Source organism: Budorcas taxicolor, chromosome 1 (assembly GCF_023091745.1).
Source record: "Budorcas taxicolor isolate Tak-1 chromosome 1, Takin1.1, whole genome shotgun sequence".
In the NCBI taxonomy this organism is placed as follows: Eukaryota; Metazoa; Chordata; class Mammalia; order Artiodactyla; family Bovidae; genus Budorcas; species Budorcas taxicolor.
Genome location: NC_068910.1, coordinates 174,251,605 through 174,271,834, shown reverse-complemented (window position 1 = coordinate 174,271,834; position 20,230 = coordinate 174,251,605). Strand labels below are relative to the sequence as shown.

The following is a 20,230-nucleotide window of genomic DNA, read 5'->3' as shown; positions in this document are numbered from 1 at the left end:
TCTACTATGCAAATAGTAATGGTTAGATTGTTAGAGGTGCTTCCCTGGTGGCTCAGTGGTAAACAATATGCCTGCAATGCAGGAGACTTGGGTTTGATCCCTGGGTCGGGAAGATCCCCTGGAGAAGGAAATGGCAACCCACTCCAATATTCTTGCCTCAGAAATCCCATGGACTGAGGAGCCTGGCGGGCTACAGTTCATGGGGTCACAAAAGAGTTGGACACAACTTAGTGACTAAACAACAACAATACTGTTAGAAACAAACTATAGAATTGTTTTATGCACTGGCTTTCTATAAGTCATAAGCAAGAAAGATGATCTTAGCTAAGTCAATTCATCTCTCTGGGTTTTAGTTTGCTCAACTGAGAAATCAAGGAATTGAAGAAATGATCCCTTGCAACTTGATAATGCTGTGAACATACACAACTTTCTGTCCCAGGTATACATGGAAAGAAAGTATGGATTATCAAAGTCCTCAGATTCACATGATGCCTGCAAGAGATGACTGAGGATTCTTATTGCGGTTGTTATTTAGTCATTAAGCTTGACTGACTCTGTTGTGACCCCAGCGACTGTAGCCCACCAGGCTCCTCTGTCCATGAGGTTTCCCAGGCAAGAATACTGGAGTAGACTGCTATTTCCTTCTCCAAGGGATCTTCCCCACTCAGGGACTGAATCCGAGTATCCTGCATTGGCAGGTGGATTCTTTACCACTGAGCCACCTGGGATGCCAGGACTATTATAAGGGAAATCTAAAAATGTGGAAAAGAAACAATGACTTCTGCCCTTAACACATATCCCATTCTCTTACTTATGCATAAAGGAGAGGACAGTCAAGCCCGTCATCCTGTAGATAGGGATGTAACTCCCTACCACACTAATGCTCTCCTCCTGCGGAGGCCATGCAAGGGCTGGTAGTGCAACATCTCAAAGCCACTTCTGAACATCAGTAGGAAACATAGTAGAACCATGGTGATGATGTGTCTGCTTAAAGATAGGGCCTGAACAACCACAAGTCATCTCCTGTTCATGAGGTTTGGAGAAGAGAACCAATAGTAATTATTAAACCACATTTTGTAATGAACTATCCTGGTCCTTGGGCTTCTCTGGGGGCTCAGTTGTAAGGAAAATGCCTGCAAATGCAGAAGACGATCCCCTACAGAATGGCAACCCACTCCAGTATTCATGCCTGGGAAATCCCATGGACAGAACAGTGTGGCGGGCTATATAGTCTATGGGGTCGCAAAAGAGTTGGACATGACTTAGAAACTAAACAACAGGCTAGACCTTAGGTTACTTAACTCTGGAATTTTTCAGTAAAAGGAGGGGGTTGAACATGTAGTATCTTTCAGCAGTGAAATTCTATAAATCTAGGGATCTTTGAAGATATTCAAGGTATTTGCATAGCTTCACCCTTCTTGTGAGACTCACAAAACCAGGCTGAAATGTCTCAAAGGAAATCATTCCCAAGTTTAAGGTCACAAGTCAGTCTCAGATCCCTGGAGATTACATATTTCAAGATTTCAGGCACAATGGTCATATGCAAGTCCCTGATTAGCCTCTGTCTATATGACTCCAAATGCTAGAGGAGGAAATACTTGACCAAACCTTCAGCAGAGAGTTAGGCATGCTTTCAATTCCTTTCCACACTGGATCATGAATTACAACTGTTCAAGTGACTCTAAATGATGCCGGCCAAGAGGTATGCAAACTCATATGCAGATACTGGATATACGGATAAAGTTAAATGTAAGGGAACTTTTAAATTTTTAACAGGAATAACATGTTGAAGGCAGAGAAGAAACAAACTGGAAAAAAATAAAGCAACCACTGGGTTACAAAAGTAGAAATTTCATCTACACTCAATCTGAATAAGTATTTTAAAGACTTCCAATTTTTCCCTCTATCTATTTTCCCTCTTTTACCTAAGAAACAGAATTCTGAATTTTTAATGGTATGTATGGCCACTTGGAGTAAAGTTTTTATTTTCCAGTATCAAGTGCAAAACTAGATGTGGTCAAATGACTATATTCTGGATGATGGTGAAATACTGAATGTGATTCCCTATCTCTTCCTCTATCAAAAGGAATTGATTGATTGGAATATGGTAGAAATGGCTAGAATTTCAGCAAACATCTTAGATTTAGCACAACAATATAGAATAAGCTTAGGTCTTTAATATTACGATCCTGTCTTGACAGAGCTAGGCTGCCTCTCCCTGTACTTCTTCTTTTTTTTTTTTTTAAATACACATATACTTTTATTTTCTTCAGTCCACTATTGGTTGACCACTTAATCTAATCCTGATCCAGTGGAGCAATTTTTCTTTTTAATAAAGAAGACCAGGCACTTTATTCCTTCAAAATACTGATAGACCACCTGTACAAAATACATTTTACAAATTTCAGGAAGTTGGCTAACTTTTTCTTTACACTAATAGTATTTAATGAATTTTAGAATACACAGTGTCAAGAAAAGGAGGAAATAAGAAATGAGTGAAACTGAGATAAAATATCTAAAAAGAAATATCAGCATGCTGGCTTAGTCGAGCATATTGGCAAAGAGTCACTCACCAGGATGGTTCCTGAGGGCATCTTACTATAGCACAGTAAAAGAATCATGCACGTTATTCAGAGAAAAATATGGGTGTAATTAATACATAACACATTACACTTACAAAATATAAAACATTATGTGTGTGTGCTAGAGTGACCGACTGTCCTGGTTTGCCTAGGAACAACCCAGTTTAGTACTGAGAGTCCCAGGAAATCTTTCAGTCCCAGCCGAACTGTGGCAGTTTGCCATTTTGCCACTCTAGTACATATATATGTACAGCAGTAGAGCAACATTTTTGCAGAGATTGTAACTGACAAGATAGAGTTCATATATTTTCCTTGTCTGTTGCAATGTGAGTTGACATTAAAAAAAATTTTAACTGAAGGATAATTGCTTTACAATGTTGCATTGGTTTCTGCTGTACAACAACAAGAATCAGGTATAAGTATATATAAACCTCTTCCCTCCCATCCCTGGCCCCATCCCGTCCCTCTAGGTCATCACAGAGCAGCCGACTGGGCTCCCTGTGTTGTACAGCAGGCCCCCATTAGCTATTTATTTTACACACAGTAGCGTATAAACATCAATGCTGCTCTCTAGGTGTGTCCCACCCTCTCCTTCCCCTCTGTGTCCACAGGATGGTCCTCCACATCTGCATCTCTGTTCCTGCTCTGCAAATAGGACCATCCCTGCCATTCTTTTAGATTTCATATACATATATATATATTAATATACTATTTTTGTTTTTCTCTGACTTACTTCACTCTGTATAACATGCTCTAGGTTCATCCACCTCATTTGAACTGACTCAAATTCATTCCTTTTTATGGCTTGGTAACATTTTATACAACATATATCGCATATATTGTATATTGTGGACAATTTATACCACAACTTCTTTATCCATTCATCTCTCAGTGGACATCTAGGTTGCTTCCAAGTTCTGGTTATTGTAAACAGTGCTGCAATGAGCATTAGGGTACATGTGTCAATTATGGTTTTCTCAGGTATATGCCCATTAGTGGAATTGCCGGGTCATATGATAGTTTTACTCCTAGTTTTTAAAGGAATCTGCATACCGTTCTCCATAGTGACTGTATCAATTTGTATTCCCACCAACAGTACAAGAGGGTTCCCTTTTCTCCATATCCTCCTTAGCATTGATTGTTTGTAGATTTTTTGATGATGGCCATTCTGACTGGTGTGTGGTGATACCTCATTGTGGTTTTGATTTGCATTTCTCTAGTAAGTAGTGATGTTGAGCATTTCTTCATGTGTTTGTTGACCATCTGTATATCTTCTCTGAAGCAATGTCTGTTTAGGTCCTCTGCCCATTTTTTTGATTGGCTTGTTTTCTAATATTGAGTTTGCATGAGCTGCTTATATATTTTGGAGATTACTCTTTTGTCAGCTGCTTCATTTGAAATTATTTTCTTCCATTCTGAGGGTTGTCTTTTTAGTTGTTTACAGTTTCCTTTGATGTGCATGAGTTGGCTTTTAATCAAGTATTAATTCCTTAAAATATATCCAGAACAGTTGACTATTAAGTATACATTACAGAATCTTAGAGTTAGGTATTTATTATACTCAATTAACTTCACCTAAATAAACAGATTATCAAACAAAGAAGAAATTGTAATTGATTTTTATTTCACCTCTTGTTTAATTTTATATTAGAAACCTCTTTGCAAAGCTGCTGCTGCTGCTAAGTCGCTTCAGTCGTGTCTGACTCTGTGCAACCCCATAGATGGCAGCCCACCAGGCTCCCCCGTCCCTGGGATTCTCCAGGCAAGTATACTGGAGTGGATTGCCATTTCCTTCTCCAATGCATGAAAGTGAAAAGTGAAAGGGAAGTCGCTCAGTTGTGTCCAACCCTCAGCGACCCCATGGACTGCAGCCTACCAGGCTACTCTGTCCATGGGATTCTCCAGGCAAGAGTACTGCAGTGGGGTGCCATTGCATTCTCTGTTTGAGAAGCTAACTAAGAGCTGTATTGTAGCCACTAAGAAATAGCAATCAAAAAGTTAAAAATCTTGGTCAAAGTAATTGTGTGTGTTCATTTATATATTCTTTGATTCAGTGAACTTGAAAACTCAGATTGATGATCCTTGTATTCTGTTTTATAAATCCAGAGTATAGAAAAAAGCTTCCTGGGCTTGGGGTCAGGAACACAACATTCAGATCCTAGCATTATTATTCACTGACTAGATGACGTAGGCCTGCCAATTGATCTTCATGAGTCTCAAGTCAGCCAAGAAATTGGGGATAACAGCACTTGCCTAACTTGCTGAAGGGGCATTATAAAAATAAAATAATGAGAGATAATGTATCTAAAAATGTTTTATAAACCCTGAAATAATTTTTGAAATGAAATAGTTACCATAAAAATGTTTTTCCAAGTTGTTCACAGTGGATTTAACAGAAAATAAGTGAACAAAAATACAAACAAACAAATACAAAGATTCCTTTCCACTGTGGGTAAGTTACTCTCAGAGCTTGGCCCATGGATGTTCAAAGCTGTGTAGGCTTTATTCTACTTCACAGCAACATCTGCTGGTGAAGTCAGGAAGGTGCAAACTCTGACATGCATCAGGTCCAAGACCTGGCTAACAATTCAGAAAACATTCTTTTCTGATTCAAGATGTTTCTCTATTTCTTGATCTACATTTGTACTGACTTTTATAGCATACAATTTAATATTTCCTTATATGTATTAATATTCAGGTTGAATATTCTTAATGAGAATTACTTTAGTAGTCTGTTTTCTACAATATTTGATTAATACAGTTTTTTCCTCAACAAGCTGTAATGCAGTGAACTTAAAACCTTTTCCTTAAAAAATAACTGTATCATGAATTTTTAATGGCTAAGCATCTCCCCAGAGATTACAGAACTCCACAAATGATTATGAATCTGCCTTTAATTTTTTAATATGGGTCTGGTATATGACAGACAGTAATGGCACTAAAAATGATGATGATTATGATGAAGGCAATAAAAAGAAGAATCATGGTAACTGCTGATGAACTGTGTGCCAGGCACTGGGCAAAGTATAATGGCTCTATCTATTTAAGGCTCATACCCACTCTATGTGGTAAATATTATTACTGCCACAGTAAATGGGAGGTCAATTTTCTATCTCCATTTTTCTGAGACAGCTTACCAATCAGTGGTTTGAATCTGGTCTCACATTGAGAAAGAAATAAGGTGAATTTATCATAATTAACTAGACAGTCTTTTCCAAGCTATTGCCAAGAAGTCAGAAAGGAATTTGGACTCTTGCTGAGACAAGAGTATATTTCTTTCCAAAGACTTTCTACTTAAGTTTCAAATCATTTGAGGTCATCTTGTGATTAGCGCCAGAGGACTATGTAAAACACACATTGACAGAGAGGCATATTTCCTTATTTTGACCTCTGATTCAGAAATGCAGAGGAAAGGACGTCACTGCCCACCTTTAGTTTTGATAGTAGTGGTATGGATTGCCTTACAGAGTTCCAAATCAAAATTTGGGAAGGGTTTCCCTCTAGACTCTCAAATAATCTGTTACAGTTGAGATACACTTATTTCAGGGGTCACCAATTCTATTGTCAGCTTCCTAGGTGAAAGATATGCTAATTCATGCTGCACTAAGCATTCACTGTGCTTTTACATTGCAACACTGGACAGGTTTAACAAAGCATCTTCACATGGCAAAGAACAAGTTTTAAGAATTATTCATGACTTCTGAAAAACAAATTTTCCACTCTGAAAAGGTTCTAATGTTATAAAATATTAAATTACCTTATATGATTTAAGCAGAAAACATGTTTTTAATAACCACCCAAGGGATATCCTTATCTTATTATTAATTCAATGGAGGAAGCATTCAACATTTCCCCCTTAAGTATGATTTCAGTTGTAGGTTTTTGTAGATATCCTTTATTAGATTAAGGATAGTTCCTTCTATTGCTAATTTGCTGAGAGGTATTTTTTTTTAAATCATGAACAGACTTGGAATTTTACAAAAGGAGAGTGTGTGTATATGTGTGTATATGTATGTATATGTCAGACATTACTTCAGTAATGTCTGACTCTTTGCAACCCTATGGACTGTAGCCCATCAGGTTCCTCTGACCATGGGATTCTCCAGTCAAGAATACTGGAGTGGGTTGTCATGCCCTCCTCCAACGGATCTTTCCAATCCAGGAATGGAATCCGAGTCCCTTATGTCTCCTGCATTGGCAGGTGGGTTCTTTACCACTAGCACCACCTGGGAAGCCTATATATATAATATATATAATAATAATTATATCCATATTATATTCTCTTAATCAGTGTCGGAAAGCTCTCCAAAATGCTCATGTTGCATTCTTCCTAGGATAACTTAACTTTTATAAAGTGAGGATCACAATAGTTCCTCCCTCATAAGCTGTTAGGAGAATTATGTTAAAAGACTAGTACCATGTACAGCACTATGGATGGAGGTTCGTGACATTGTACAGGAGGCGGGGATCGAGACCATTCCCAAGAAAAAGAAGTGCAAAAAGGCAAAACGGTTGTCTCAGGAGGCTTTATAAATAGCTGTGAAAAGAAGAGAAGCAAAAACCAAAGGAGAAAAGGAAAGATATACCCATTTGAAAGCAGATTTCCAAAGAATAGCCAGGAGACATAAGAAAGACTTCCTCAGTGATCAATGCAAAGAAATAGAGGAAAACAATAGAATGGGAAAGACTAGAGATCTCTTCAAGAAAATTAGAGATACCAAGGGAACATTTCATGCAAAGATGGGCTCCATAAAGGACAGAAATGGTATGGACCGAACAGAAGCAGAAGATATTAAGAAGAGGTGGCAAGAATACGCAGAAGAACTATACAAAAAAGATCTTCATGACCCAGATAATCACAATGGTGTGATCACTCGCCTAGAGCCAGACATCCTGGAATGTGAAGTCAAGTGAGCCTTAGAAAACATTACTACGAACAAAGCTGGTGGAGGTGATGGAATTCCAGTGGAGCTATTTCAAATACTGAAAGATGATGCTGTGAAAGTGCTGCCCTCCATATGCCAGCAAATTTGGAAAACTCAGCAGTGCCCATAGGACTGGAAAAGGTCAATTTTCATTCCAATCCCAAAGAAAGGCAATGCCAAAGAATGCTCAAACTATAACACAATTGTACTCATCTCACACACTAGGAAAGTAATGCTCAAAATTCTCCAAGCCAGGCTTCAACAATACATAAACCATGAACTTCCTGATGTTCAAACTGGATTTAGAAAAGTCAGAGAAACTAGAGACCAAATTGCCAACATCCATTGGATCACGAAAAAGCAAGAGAGTTCCAGAAAAACATCTATTTCTGCTTTATTGACTATTTTACAGCCTTTGACTGTGTGGATCACAACAAACTGTGGAAAATCCTTCAAGAGATGGGAATACCAGACCACCTGACCTGCCTCTTGAGAAATCTGTATGCAGGTCAGGAAGCAACAGTTAGAACTGGACATGGAACAACAGACTGGTTCCAAATAGGAAAAGGAGTACATCAAGGCTATATATTGTCACCCTGCTTATTTAACTTCTGTGCAGAGTACATCATGAGAAACGCTGGACTGGATGAAGCACAAGCTGCAATCAAGATTGCTGGGAGAAATATCAATAACCTCAGATATGCAGATGATATCATTCTCATGGCAAAGAAGCACTGAAGAGCGTCTTGATGAATGTGAAAGAGGAGAGTGAAAAAGATGGCTTAAAGCTCAATATTCAGAAAACTAAGATCATGGCATCTGGTCCCATCACTCCATGGCAAATAAGCAGGGAAACAGTGGACACAGTGACAGACTTTTTTATTTTTATTTTTTTTTTGGCTTCACAATCACTGTAGATGGTGACTGCAGCCATGAAACTAAAAGACGCTTACTGCTTGGAAGAAAAGCTATGAGCAATCTAGATAGCATATTAAAAAGCAGAGACATTACTTTGCCAACAAAGGTCCATCTAGTCAAGGCTATGGTTTTTCTAAGAGTCATGTATGGATGTGAGAGTTGGAGTATACAGAAAGCTGAGTGCCAAAGAAGTGATGCTTTTGAACTGTGGTGTTGGAGGAGACTCTTGAGAGTCCCTTGGACAGCAAGGAGATCCAACCAGTCCATCCTAAAGGAAATTAGTCCTGAATATTCCCTGGAAGGACTGATGCTGAAGCTGAAGCTCCAATTCTTTGGCTACCTGATGCAAAGAACTGACTCATTTGAAAGACCCAGATGTTGGGAATGATTGAAGGCAGGAGGAGAAGGGGGCAACAGAGGATGAGGTGGTTGGATGGCATCGCTGACTCAATGGACATGAGTCTGAGTAAACTCCGGGAGTTGATGATGGACAGGGAGGCCTGGTGTGCTGCAGTCCATGGGGTCGCAAATAGTCAGACACAACTGAGTGACTGAACTGAACTGAACTGAACTGGGTACAGAGCAAGAACTCAACGAATGTTAAGAATTATTTTCTTTATGCATTGCTAGAACTATTTTCCTAAAATTTTTATTTATGATATGTGTACCTATGTTCATAATTTTAAGATGAGTCTATGTTTTTCTTTCCTATATTGTCTTTTGGTATTGATATCACTGATAAACCTGCCTTATTTCCCTGTGGCTTAGCTGGTAAAGAATCTGCCTGCTATTATACGGGAGACCTGGGTATGATCTCTGGGTTGGGAAAATTCCGTGGAGAAGGGAAAGGCTACCCACTCCAGTATCCTGGCCTGGAGAATTCCACAGACTGTATAGGCCATGGGGTTGAAAAAAATCAAACCCGACTGAGCGACTTTCACTTTCATGCCTGCCTTATAGAATTAGTTGGAGAATGTACTTCCTTTTCAATTATATGAAAAAGTTTAGATAAGACTGTAATCATTCCTTTCAAATTTGTTCTAATTTGCATATAGTACTAAATGTGATAGCCTTCTTCTTTTTTTTTTGGTGGGCTGATTTAAAAATACTGATAGAATTATTTGTTACAGGGACATTCAGGTTTTCTATCTCCTTAGCCCTCAAGCACAAATAAAGACAACATTCTGGTCATGCTTTTAATCCTCTCTCCAAGGACTTTCACAATTTCCTTTTCACTGGGAGAATTCAAAGAACACAAAACAGACAAACAGATCTAAGGAATTTAAATAAATGAATTTGTAGTTATATTTCATGTAAAATTAAACAGTATAACTTATATACAATCATTAATAATGGGAAGTAGCAAAAAACTGGCTTGGAACTAGCCTTCAGGGATAAATATTTAAGCCCATCTGACAGTCTCTTATGATTGATTTGGGCTTCCCTTGTGGCTCAGACGGTAAAAAATCACCTGCAAAGCAGGAAACCCTGGTTCGATCCCTGGGTTGGAAAGATGCCCTGGAAAAAGGAATGCCTACCCACTCCAGTATTCTTGCCTGGAGAATTCCATGGACAGAGGAGCCTGGTGGGCTACAGTCCATGGGGTCACAAAGAGTTTGACACAACTAGGCAACTCACAGTCATGTCCAACTCTCTGAGACCTCATGGACGTCCAGGCTCTTCTGTCCATGGAATTCTCCAGGCAAGAATACTGGCCGCATCAGATGTACCTTTTCAATAGTGTTTTAAAAATAAGGTAGAATGGTTCTGTTCATAAAATTTACAGACAGCAAGAACTTTGGAAGAGTTGCAGTTATATTGAAATGGAAGGATCATTATCAGTTAGATCTTGGCATACCAAAGCAATGAACTGAATCTCTTAAGAAGTATAAAGGTATCAAAGCAAACATTTATATAAGGCTTGCTGCTGCTGCTACTAAGTCGCTTCAGTTGTGTCTGATGCTTTGGGATCCGATGGATTGTAACCCACCAGGCTCCTCTGTCATGGGATTCTCTAGGCAAGAATATTGGAGCGGGTTTCCACGCCCTTCTCCAGGGATCCTCCCGATCCAGGGATATAAGGCTTGCTCAGTATTAATTTACAGCACTGTTAGCAACAGGTATGGACTTGGGGGTTATCTACTCCCCATTCATGTGGTTCTGCTGCAGTTTACTACAAACTCTTGCTCTGAGGGTGGCTCATACCCACGTCTGGCCAGTTGAAGTATGGTATACCCCTGCAACAATGACGGATTGGTTCAGAAATGGGCATATGGCCCATATCAGGTCAAACAGAGATATGGAATTTCTTTTTCTTAACTGGTATTCATGATAATGTGAGTGGAAGATAGAGAGGCCCATTACATGAAACATGAAAGGGAAACCAGCCCACAGGAAGCAGAACTGAGTAATGACATTTGAGTCCTGAATCAAGCCATATGGGAAGTCTGATATACTAACGCACTTTTTTTAGTCATGTGTGCCAATAAGGGATTCCTCCTCCTCCTTCTCTTCCTCTTTTTCCTCAGCAAACTATTTATACCTGAGCTTCTGTTACTTAAAATATAACTAATTGGTAAGTGGGATAATAATAGGACTTTGGTTAAGGAATTCTTGTGGGGATTAAATGACTTAATTGGTATAAAATGCTTAGTTCAGCATTTGGCATAAAGGGAGCATGAAATAAATTCTAGTCACTGTAGTTATTTTTATTTCTAGTCACTGTACTTATTACTGTTATTACAATTATTATTGTTTTCACTGAATGGATGACAATTGGTAGGAATTCAGGCACTTCCTGGGTAACTGAATTTTATAATTCCAGTCTTATGAAAACTCAGATCAAATCAATCAACTAACACTTTAGCATTTTCTGCATAAGTATAAAAATGGGAGAATAAGGATTAGGATAATATGAATCAAGCAGGAAGATCTAAAGAAGAGAAAACTAAGAAATGCCAATGTTTAGCAGGGCATACACACACAGATTTACAAAGCAGGAAACTTACTACTCAGAGACACCAAGATCCCTTCTGTTTTACAACTCAAAGTCTGATAGGCTTGTGTGAGTGACTGTATTATCTTACAGACACATCAGTCCTAAAAAACTAACCCTGAAATATTTAGTCCCAACCTTTCATAGGTTAAATTATCATTTATTTTATGATGGTTTGCATAGTGCTGGATGAAGTCAACTAAATCATTTGTTTCTTTCAAATACTTGCAGCGAACTCAGAAAGTATATTTTGTGTTTCAAAAGATTTCTTTGTCATTGAAAGTGCATTTCAAAAAAATTAAAAAAACAAATACATGAGCTAAGTTCTTGGCTGCTACAGAGAGACAATTTAATGTTTTACCCTCATAAATCAGCTACTTGCAAGTCTAACTACCATGATTTTAAAATGTGTGGCATGTATAAGTGTTTGTAATTCCTATAAAATCTGTACCAAATATGTATCCAAGGTGATGAAAAAAGCATACTTGCCTCCTTGGACTTCTAGAAAATTTAAGATCATGTATAAAGAGAAATGAGCAATTCAATCTTGTAGCTGAAGAAAATGAGAAGCGAATAATATGTACTAGTAATATCAATAAGTCTCCAGAAGGGAGTGCAGGTAGAGTGATAAACTTCCACTGTCATGGCTGGGGTTTAGGCAGACGCATCTGGCAGACCACTAGGCTGGCTGGTCAGATGTCTGGGGCTAGGGGTGGATACTAAGAATTCTTCTTGGGACTATCTGGTACATTAGTCTGTGGTGGGCCATAGGTATTTTGAGAACTGGAGGATTACTAGCCTGACTGTACAAAACAAATCTTCAAGACCCAGATAATCATGATGGTGTGATCACTCACCTAGAGGCAGACATCCTGGAATGTGAAGTCAAGTGGGCCTTAGAAAGCATCAGTATGAACAAAGCTAGTGGAGGTGATGGAATTCCAGTGGAGCTATTTCAAATCCTGAAAGATGATGCTGTCAAAGTGCTGCACTCAATATGCCAGCAAATTTGGAAAATTCAGAAGTGGCCACAGGACTGGAAAAGGTCCGTTTTCATTCCAATCCCAAAGAAAGGCAATGCCAAATAATGCTCAAACTACCACACAATTGCACTCATCTCACACGCTAGTAAAGTAATGCTCAAAATTCTCCAAGCCAGGCTTCAGCAATACGTGAACCGTGAACTCCCAGATGTTCAAGCTGGTTTTAGAAAAGGCAGAGGAACCAGAGATCAAATTGCCAACATCTGCTGGATCATGGAAAAAGCAAGAGAGTTCCAGAAAAACATCTATTTCTGCTTTATTGACTATGCCAAAGCCTTTGACTGTGTAGATCACAATAAACTGTGGAAAATTCTGAAAGAGATGGGAATACCAGACCACCTGACCTGCCCCTTGAGAAACCTATATGCAGGTCAGGAAGCAACAGTTAGAACTGGACATGGAAAAACAGACTGGTTTCAAATAGGAAAAGGAGTACATCAAGGCTGTATATTGTCACCCTGTTTATTTAACTTCTATGCAGAGTACATCATGAGAAACGCTGGGCTGGAAGAAGCACAAGCTGGAATCAAGATTGCTGGGAGAAATATTAATAACCTCAGATATGCAGATGACACCACCCTTATGGCAGAAAGTGAAGAGGAACTAAAAAGCCCCTTGAGGAAAGTGAAAGAGGAGAGTGAAAAAGTTGGCTTAAAACTCAACATTCAGAGAATGAAGATATGGCATCTGGTCCCATCACTGCATGGAGAATAGATGGGGAAACAGTGTCAGACTTTATTTTTTTGGGCTCCAGAATCACTGCAGATGGGGACTGCAGCCATGAAATTAAAAGATGCTTACTCCTTGGAAGAAAAGTTATGACCAACCTAGATAGCATATTCAAAAGCAGAGATATTACTTTGCCAACAAAGGTCCATCTAGTCAAGGTTATGGTTTTTCCAGTGGTCATATACGGATGTGAGAGTTGGACTGTGAAGAAAGCTGAGCGCCGAAGAATTGATGCTTTTAAACTGTGGTGCTGGATAAGACTCTTGAGAGTCCCTTGGACTGCAAGGAGATCCAACCAGTCCATCTAGGCCAGTCCTAGATGTTCATTGGAAGGACTGATGCTGAGGCTGAATCTCCAATACTTTGGCCACCTCATGCAAAGAGTTGACTCATTGGAAAAGACTCTGATGCTGGGAGGGATTGGGGGCAGGAGGAGAAGGGGACGACAGAGGATGAGAAGGCTGGATGGCATCACTGACTCGATGGACATGAGTTTGGGTAAACTCCAGGAGTTGGTGATGGACAGGGAGGCCTTTCGTGCTGCAGTTCATGGGGTTGCAAAGAGTTGGACACGACTAAGCGACTGAACTGAACTGAGCCTGACTTTGGGTGAATAGTTGAGCCCAGGGGAGAGAGAAAGAATTTTAGATAAAATGGAACAACATATTTTGCTGACAACTCAGTATCATACTTTGACACTGGGAGCCAAGCAAGCTTTCTCTGGCTCTCTACCAAAATGTAACACCAAGGGGAAAGACAGGTATTCTTCCCCATCCCGCATCCTGCCCCATGCTACCGCAGTGGACTGAGGACTAGTGGGTTCTGAAATTTCAGGGGCAGTAGCAGCACAGAGACAGAGGTTTCCATCCCAGGCAATGCAGTATGGGGTCATGTCCATTCCTGGTATCTTCATGGTAGCAGCCACAGAGTTTGCTGGGCTTAGGGTGGTGCACATGGACATCACCATACTCTTCTGTACCAAGAAGAGAATATTGGGGACTTTCAGAAATACTTGGTGTGGGAGCACTTTCCAAAAAGTTGATGCTCCACTCGAGCATGTGGGGCATGTGGCAGTCAAAGCTAGGCCAAGATACTCAAGGACTTCAGACATTTGAGGCTGGGGATATTTGAGTACATATCAAATAATACCATATATTGTTCTTTGATCCCAAACCACACAAAAGAAAGAAGTTTCTGAGAGATCTAAAACCAAAGGAAAAACCACAAGAGAAGAGAATATTCTGACTGGACTAACTTGATCTCTTTCATTCAAATATGAAAGCATTAACAGAGATGTCCTGATCTGATGCTCCATGATAGTATTTAATACAATTACACATCAGTTCCAAATCACATTCACATTTAAGAAGGCTTTACACATTCTCTGGTTTATTTCATTCGGCATTTCATACTTTTGGAAAACTTCAGATGATGAGCTTTTCCATAGGCCACTGAGAGCAGTGGAACACAGTTCACTCAGTACAGTTAGGTTCTGGACGGTTGGTAGTTGGACAAGATGACCAGAGGCACAGAAAACACCGTCTCCCAATGAGACCATAGAGTTGGAAAGAGGCACAAAGAAGGGCCTCCCTGGTGGCTCAGCTGGTAAAGAATCTGCCTGCAATACAGGAGACCCAGGTTCAATCCCTGGGTCAGGAAGATCCCCTGGAGAATGGAATGGCATACAACTCATCTAAGGAGTTTAAAGAATTCACCTGCCTGGTGAAGAGACCCAGACTCACCCAATTCAAGTAACCCTACCTCCAGACACCTAGCGGCAAAACAGAGAATGCAATGTACCTCTCAATACTTAAGTCTCACTTCCCACAAACCAAGCTGCTTTATGAAAATACTTTAAAACGACTCCTAAAACACATCCCCAGGCTCAGCCTTTCCACCATACCTTGGAGTATGCTCTTTACTATAACCTCTGTGTGATCAGCCAGGAGGTCCGCCTTGGTAATTGCAGCCAGGGACAGGTAGTTGGACATATTCCTGCACAATTCCTTGTTGCCTCTGTGGAGGAATTTCACTGCAATGGGGATGGCTAATGCCATCACAGGGGGGCGGTTGTAATTCTGAGGAAATACAAGAAATCAACAAAGAATAAGTGGCTCATTCTTCATTCATTTATTCATTCATTCAAAAAATATTTATTGAACTAAGCTCCCAGAGAACAGCTGTGAAAATACAGGGCCCACTTTATTTTCCTTGTATTTGGGAATTCATGCAACTCTTGTTCTAGTTAGAGAGACTTAGAGGCAAATAGGCACTTAATAGCATAGGCGGATGAAGGTCATGATAAGGAAAGTGGAGGGAGATAAGGAAGCAAAAAAGGAGCTTAGTCCAGTCTCAAGAGATTGTCAAGGAAGACTTCCTGGAAGAGGTGACGTCTTCACTGAGACCTGCTGGATGAGTAACAGATGGCTGGGGAATAGCAAGACAAAAGAGTAGAAAAAAGTAGACAAAAGAAAAGAGTAGACAAAAGGAAAAGCAGAGAAGGTAGAGAGATGCGAGAACTTGTGCATCTGGGGAACTGTAAATAGTTCAGAATGGATGAGATGGGGTACAGCTGGGAAAACTGGGATAGAAGATGAAAGAGGGGACTGGAAAGGTAAACAGGGGTATGATTATGAAAGGTCTGGCACCCTGCTAAGGAGTTTGGAATTGATCCTTAGGATAATCAGAAATGACTGATGAGAGGAATAACTCAGATTTATACTTGAGAAAAATCCAAGGAATGTTGAATAAGTTGCTACCTGACTGCATCTTAAAAACTAAAGTTTCAGCTAATGAAATTAAAAAGAAAAAAAAGATGAATGAACATAAGACTAAACTAAACATAAGACTGAAACCTAAAGATATTCTGGATCCTGAAATAATTCTCTTTTTGATGTACTTTGTGATAGAATATCGATATTCTTACATATAAAACAGTGCTACCAGCACTCAATTACCTAATCAGGGAATAATGTTTGGAAAATACAAATTGCTTTCTTGCAAATGAATTGATTATTCTGACAATCAACCCCACTCCTTAGGCTAAGTATAAAGCAAAAGTTGCACAACTGCACAATGTCTTCGACTTTACATTATTATATTAGAAATAAAAAAGTAGTTTTTCTCTAACTGTTCATGTGGAAAGTGCTTCTATCTTTCTACCCATAGATTATCCCCTTCTAAAACCTCCTACAATTCTAGGTTTGTGATAGGTGTTCAATCAACATTTGTGAAGTTGAATAACTAATGAAGAAAATGCAAAACTACAGTGACAGTTGTGATGGGGAACACAATGCGGTGGGAGGAAGGAAGGGTGAAGGGGTGGGAAAGCGCCTGCTGGCTCCCATCCTCTCGCTTGGGTCACCAAGGCCAGCGATGGCCTCCTGGTGACGTCCATTCTCAGGGCTAGCCGATTGGGCAGGTGAGCTGTTACATACTCCTTAGCACACAGGACTTCCTCAGACACCTCCCAGGTACTTCTCTAATGAAGGCAATTACACTCCTAGTTTCATGGGTGGTCAAATGACTCAGGCACTGACCAACCAGAGAATCATATTTCCAAGTGGTAAGTTCAGGGATGGACAAGTTACCCAACTATAATGGAGGAGCTATTCAAGGGCTCTGTGAAAGAGATTCTTTCTCTCTTCTGATGTATTCGAAGAGCTGGGAATGGATCCAGAGTAGCTATCATTTTGTGACCTCAGTAGGAGAGAATCTGTATGAAATAGGAGGCAACACAGATCTGAGACAAGAGAAATCTGGTGACATCATTTGAGCCCAAGTGTCAGGCTGTGCCTGAGGCCAGTTCTATCCCTAAATGTTTCTAAATGAGCTAATTAAGTCTCTTGTGCATAAGTTTCTTTTTTTCTTCCCAGTTCCTAGAAACAAAAATATAATAGACTTGATAAATCCATAATCCATTCTTGTAGTTCTACCCATTTTTTAGATTCAAGAATCAGTCTGACTCTTGAGCAGAAAAAACAGGTATTCAACAACCTAAGCTGATGTCCCACTGTGAAGTGAGCCATGATGGAATCTCTGACCCAATTCCTTGGTGACAAATCATGTGTTTATGTAGCAGATTCACTCAGTAGGTCTCTGTCCTATTCTGAGAGTTCCTAAAAAGCATCTTGATGAAAGTGAAAGAGGAGAGTGAAAAAGTTGGCTTAAAGGTCAACATTCAGAAAACGAAAGTAATGGCATCCAGTCCATTCACTTCATGGGAAATAGATGGGGAAACAGTGGAAACAGTGTCAGACTTTATTTTTTGGGGCTCCAAAATCACTGCAGATGGTGACTGCAGCCATGAAATTAAAGGACATTTACTCCTTGGAAGAAAAGTTATGACCAACCTAGATAGCATATTCAAAAGCAGAAATATTACTTTGCCAACAAAGGTCCATCTAGTCAAGGCTATGGTTTTTCCTGTGGTCATGTATGGATGTGAGAGTTGGACTGTGAAGAAGGCTGAATGCCAAAGAATTGATGCTTTTGAACTGTGGTGTTGGAGAAGACTCTTGAGAGTCCCTTGGACTGCTAGGAGATCCAACCAGTCCATCCTAAAGGAGATCAGCCCTGGGATTTCTTTGGAAGGAATGATGTTAAAGCTGAAACTCCAGTACTTTGGCCACCTCATGCAAAGAGTTGACTCATTGCAAAAGACTCTGATGCTGGGAGGGATTGGGGGCAGGAGGAGAAGGGGACGACAGAGGATGAGATGGCTGGATGGCATCACTGACTCGATGGACATGAATCTGAGTGAACTTCGGGAGTTGGTGATGGACAGGGAGGCCTGGCGTGCTGCAATTCACGGGGTTGCAGAGTCGGACACAACTGAGCGACTGAACTGACTGACTGAACATCATCTAACTATCAGAACCAGGGACTGCAGTCAGACTTCTCTCAGACCAGGCTTTATCAAGAGTGTCTCCCCTCCTGGTAATTTGATTAGGCCTGATTAGACTGGGCTATTCCTGGTGTGATGAGCTGTGAGGGATCCCTGGGAGGCTGGCTGCTCCATGCCCTTCAGCATAACAAGTCTGCATGTGTGCTTGGCTAGGTCTTACAGAACTGTTTGCATCCACTGAGGGAAACTCACACTGAGGGATTTCCAAAAGGCTGGTGCATGATCAGGTATGCCAGTTTACTCTCTCACAGTGAATTTTTCCAGGTCAGGCCCTTTCACATCCCCAAGATATCAGGAGCCAGATTACTAACCAGAATGTTCACTCATGGGCAGAAGAGCTGATCAGAACAAAGGCATATCTTAAGGGCCATTTCATCTAATCCAGGTCCTGCTCTACAGCTAAATCCCCATCTCTGGTGACTGGAAATTTCTTGTCTATTAGATTCAGTTTATACTAGCGCCACCCCTTGGACAGTGCTAGGTAAATGTGCCAAAATAACAACCCTATACTGAGCATCCTCTTTTTGTTGACACACTCTTCAGACCTGTGGTGTTAGGAGAGTCAATTAATTTGTCCATTTCCTCCATTATAATCAAATTCTATGCCTGCTCCCTTGTGTGCACGTAAGCTCAGTCATGTTTGACTCTTTGTAACCCTATGGACTGTTGCCTGCCAGACTCTGGCTCCTTTGCCCATGGAATTCTCCAGGCAAGAATACTGGAGTGGGTTGCTGTTTCTTCCTCCAGGGGACCTTCCCAACCCAAGGATCAAATCTGCATCTCCTGCATTGGCGGTGGATTCTTTACCACTGACCTGCTCCCCTGAGGTTACATTTATTCAATAAGTTGGAACCCTGAGAATGTCCCAAACCTCTCTGTTTCACCTATCAATTTCTTGAGTTGCCCCAATCTCTCCATGGTGTGTAGGTTTTGCAAGTTGACCTTTGACATATCTTTGTCCCTGTCAAGGCTGCCAAAGCCCCAGTTTTGAGAGTGGAACACAATCACACAATTCTCAAAGTTTTCCAACAAAGAATATCTTGCTCAAGGTTATTTTATCTTCTCTGAGTCTTTAGCCAAGAACAACTTGCAGCTAGAGAAGTATATGCCTTCCATGAGAGGAAAATATCTCCAGGTATATTTACCTGTAACTTTCTGAGAATCCAGGATGGAGGTTATTGGAAGTAGAACTCAAGCGTTTCCTACTAATTGTGAACAGAGACAAGCATACTAAAAGATCACTGTAAAATTATATTCATAACTAATTACTAATGCTTTTAAACCTTGGGAATGAGCTAACACTTGCCAGCAACAATGAAAAAAAAGTCTGTCTTAACCATTTTGGTCATATTTTTTTTTTACAACAATTCTAGATGTCCTAGAGAAAAATAGTGGGCAGCTATTAAAGTCTTTGAAGTGTGGTTCCAAGTGAAAATTGTTAAAAATTTTTAAAATGTATAATGTCATTATTAAAAAAACAAAACTCTAACACACTCAATTTTTCTGTTTTCCTCCCTCATATGTCATCTAGAAATCTCTCAAATGACAAGAGAAATAAAACATTAAGCAAAGAGCAAGTAGTTCATATATACACCAAAGAATTGCCACAAATGGCTCTCAATCTCTAAACAGCGTCTAGATAGCTCCTAGTGTTTCAAGAGGTCATGGGTACTACTGACAGCAACAGGATATGAGTAAAGGGCTAGGAGGCCAAGATGACGCTGGGCAAGTACCACACACCCTCCTTCCAACGCTTGAGCTTTGCTCTCAAGTTAAGCAAAAGGATTTGCTAACGCAGTAGATCTCAGGTCCCTGAAATAACTTTATCTCCAGGATTATTTGGATTCCAGGGATGCTAATGGTATACATGCAAAGAAAGCCCCCATGATTGCTCATACAATCAAACTACTTTAACACCAATTGTTACTGCCAGAGTTTATGCTAGATCTTGCCCTTCTATGCAGATGTGAGCACAAATGGCATCTGTATCTTCTTACAGACAGTTCAATACTCAGTACTCAGGGAACAATTCAGTGAAATACAGGGTAGAAATAAAGACTTACTCATGGGGACAGTTATATCCAGCAACAGAAGCAAAACAAGAGGACTTCATTCTACATTTGCCACGGGTT

General features: G+C 40.1%; 1 protein-coding gene across 1 annotated transcript in view; it reads right to left on the bottom strand.

Moving 5' to 3' along the window:
* The window catches only part of VEPH1 (ventricular zone expressed PH domain containing 1), a 261,990-nt gene that overhangs the window by 184,804 nt on the left and 56,956 nt on the right, over positions 1–20,230 (bottom strand). Inside the window, exon 3 of the mRNA XM_052641472.1 lies at positions 15,096–15,270. Coding sequence (XP_052497432.1) covers positions 15,096–15,270 — 175 coding nt within the window. The remainder of the gene's footprint in view (positions 1–15,095; positions 15,271–20,230) is intronic.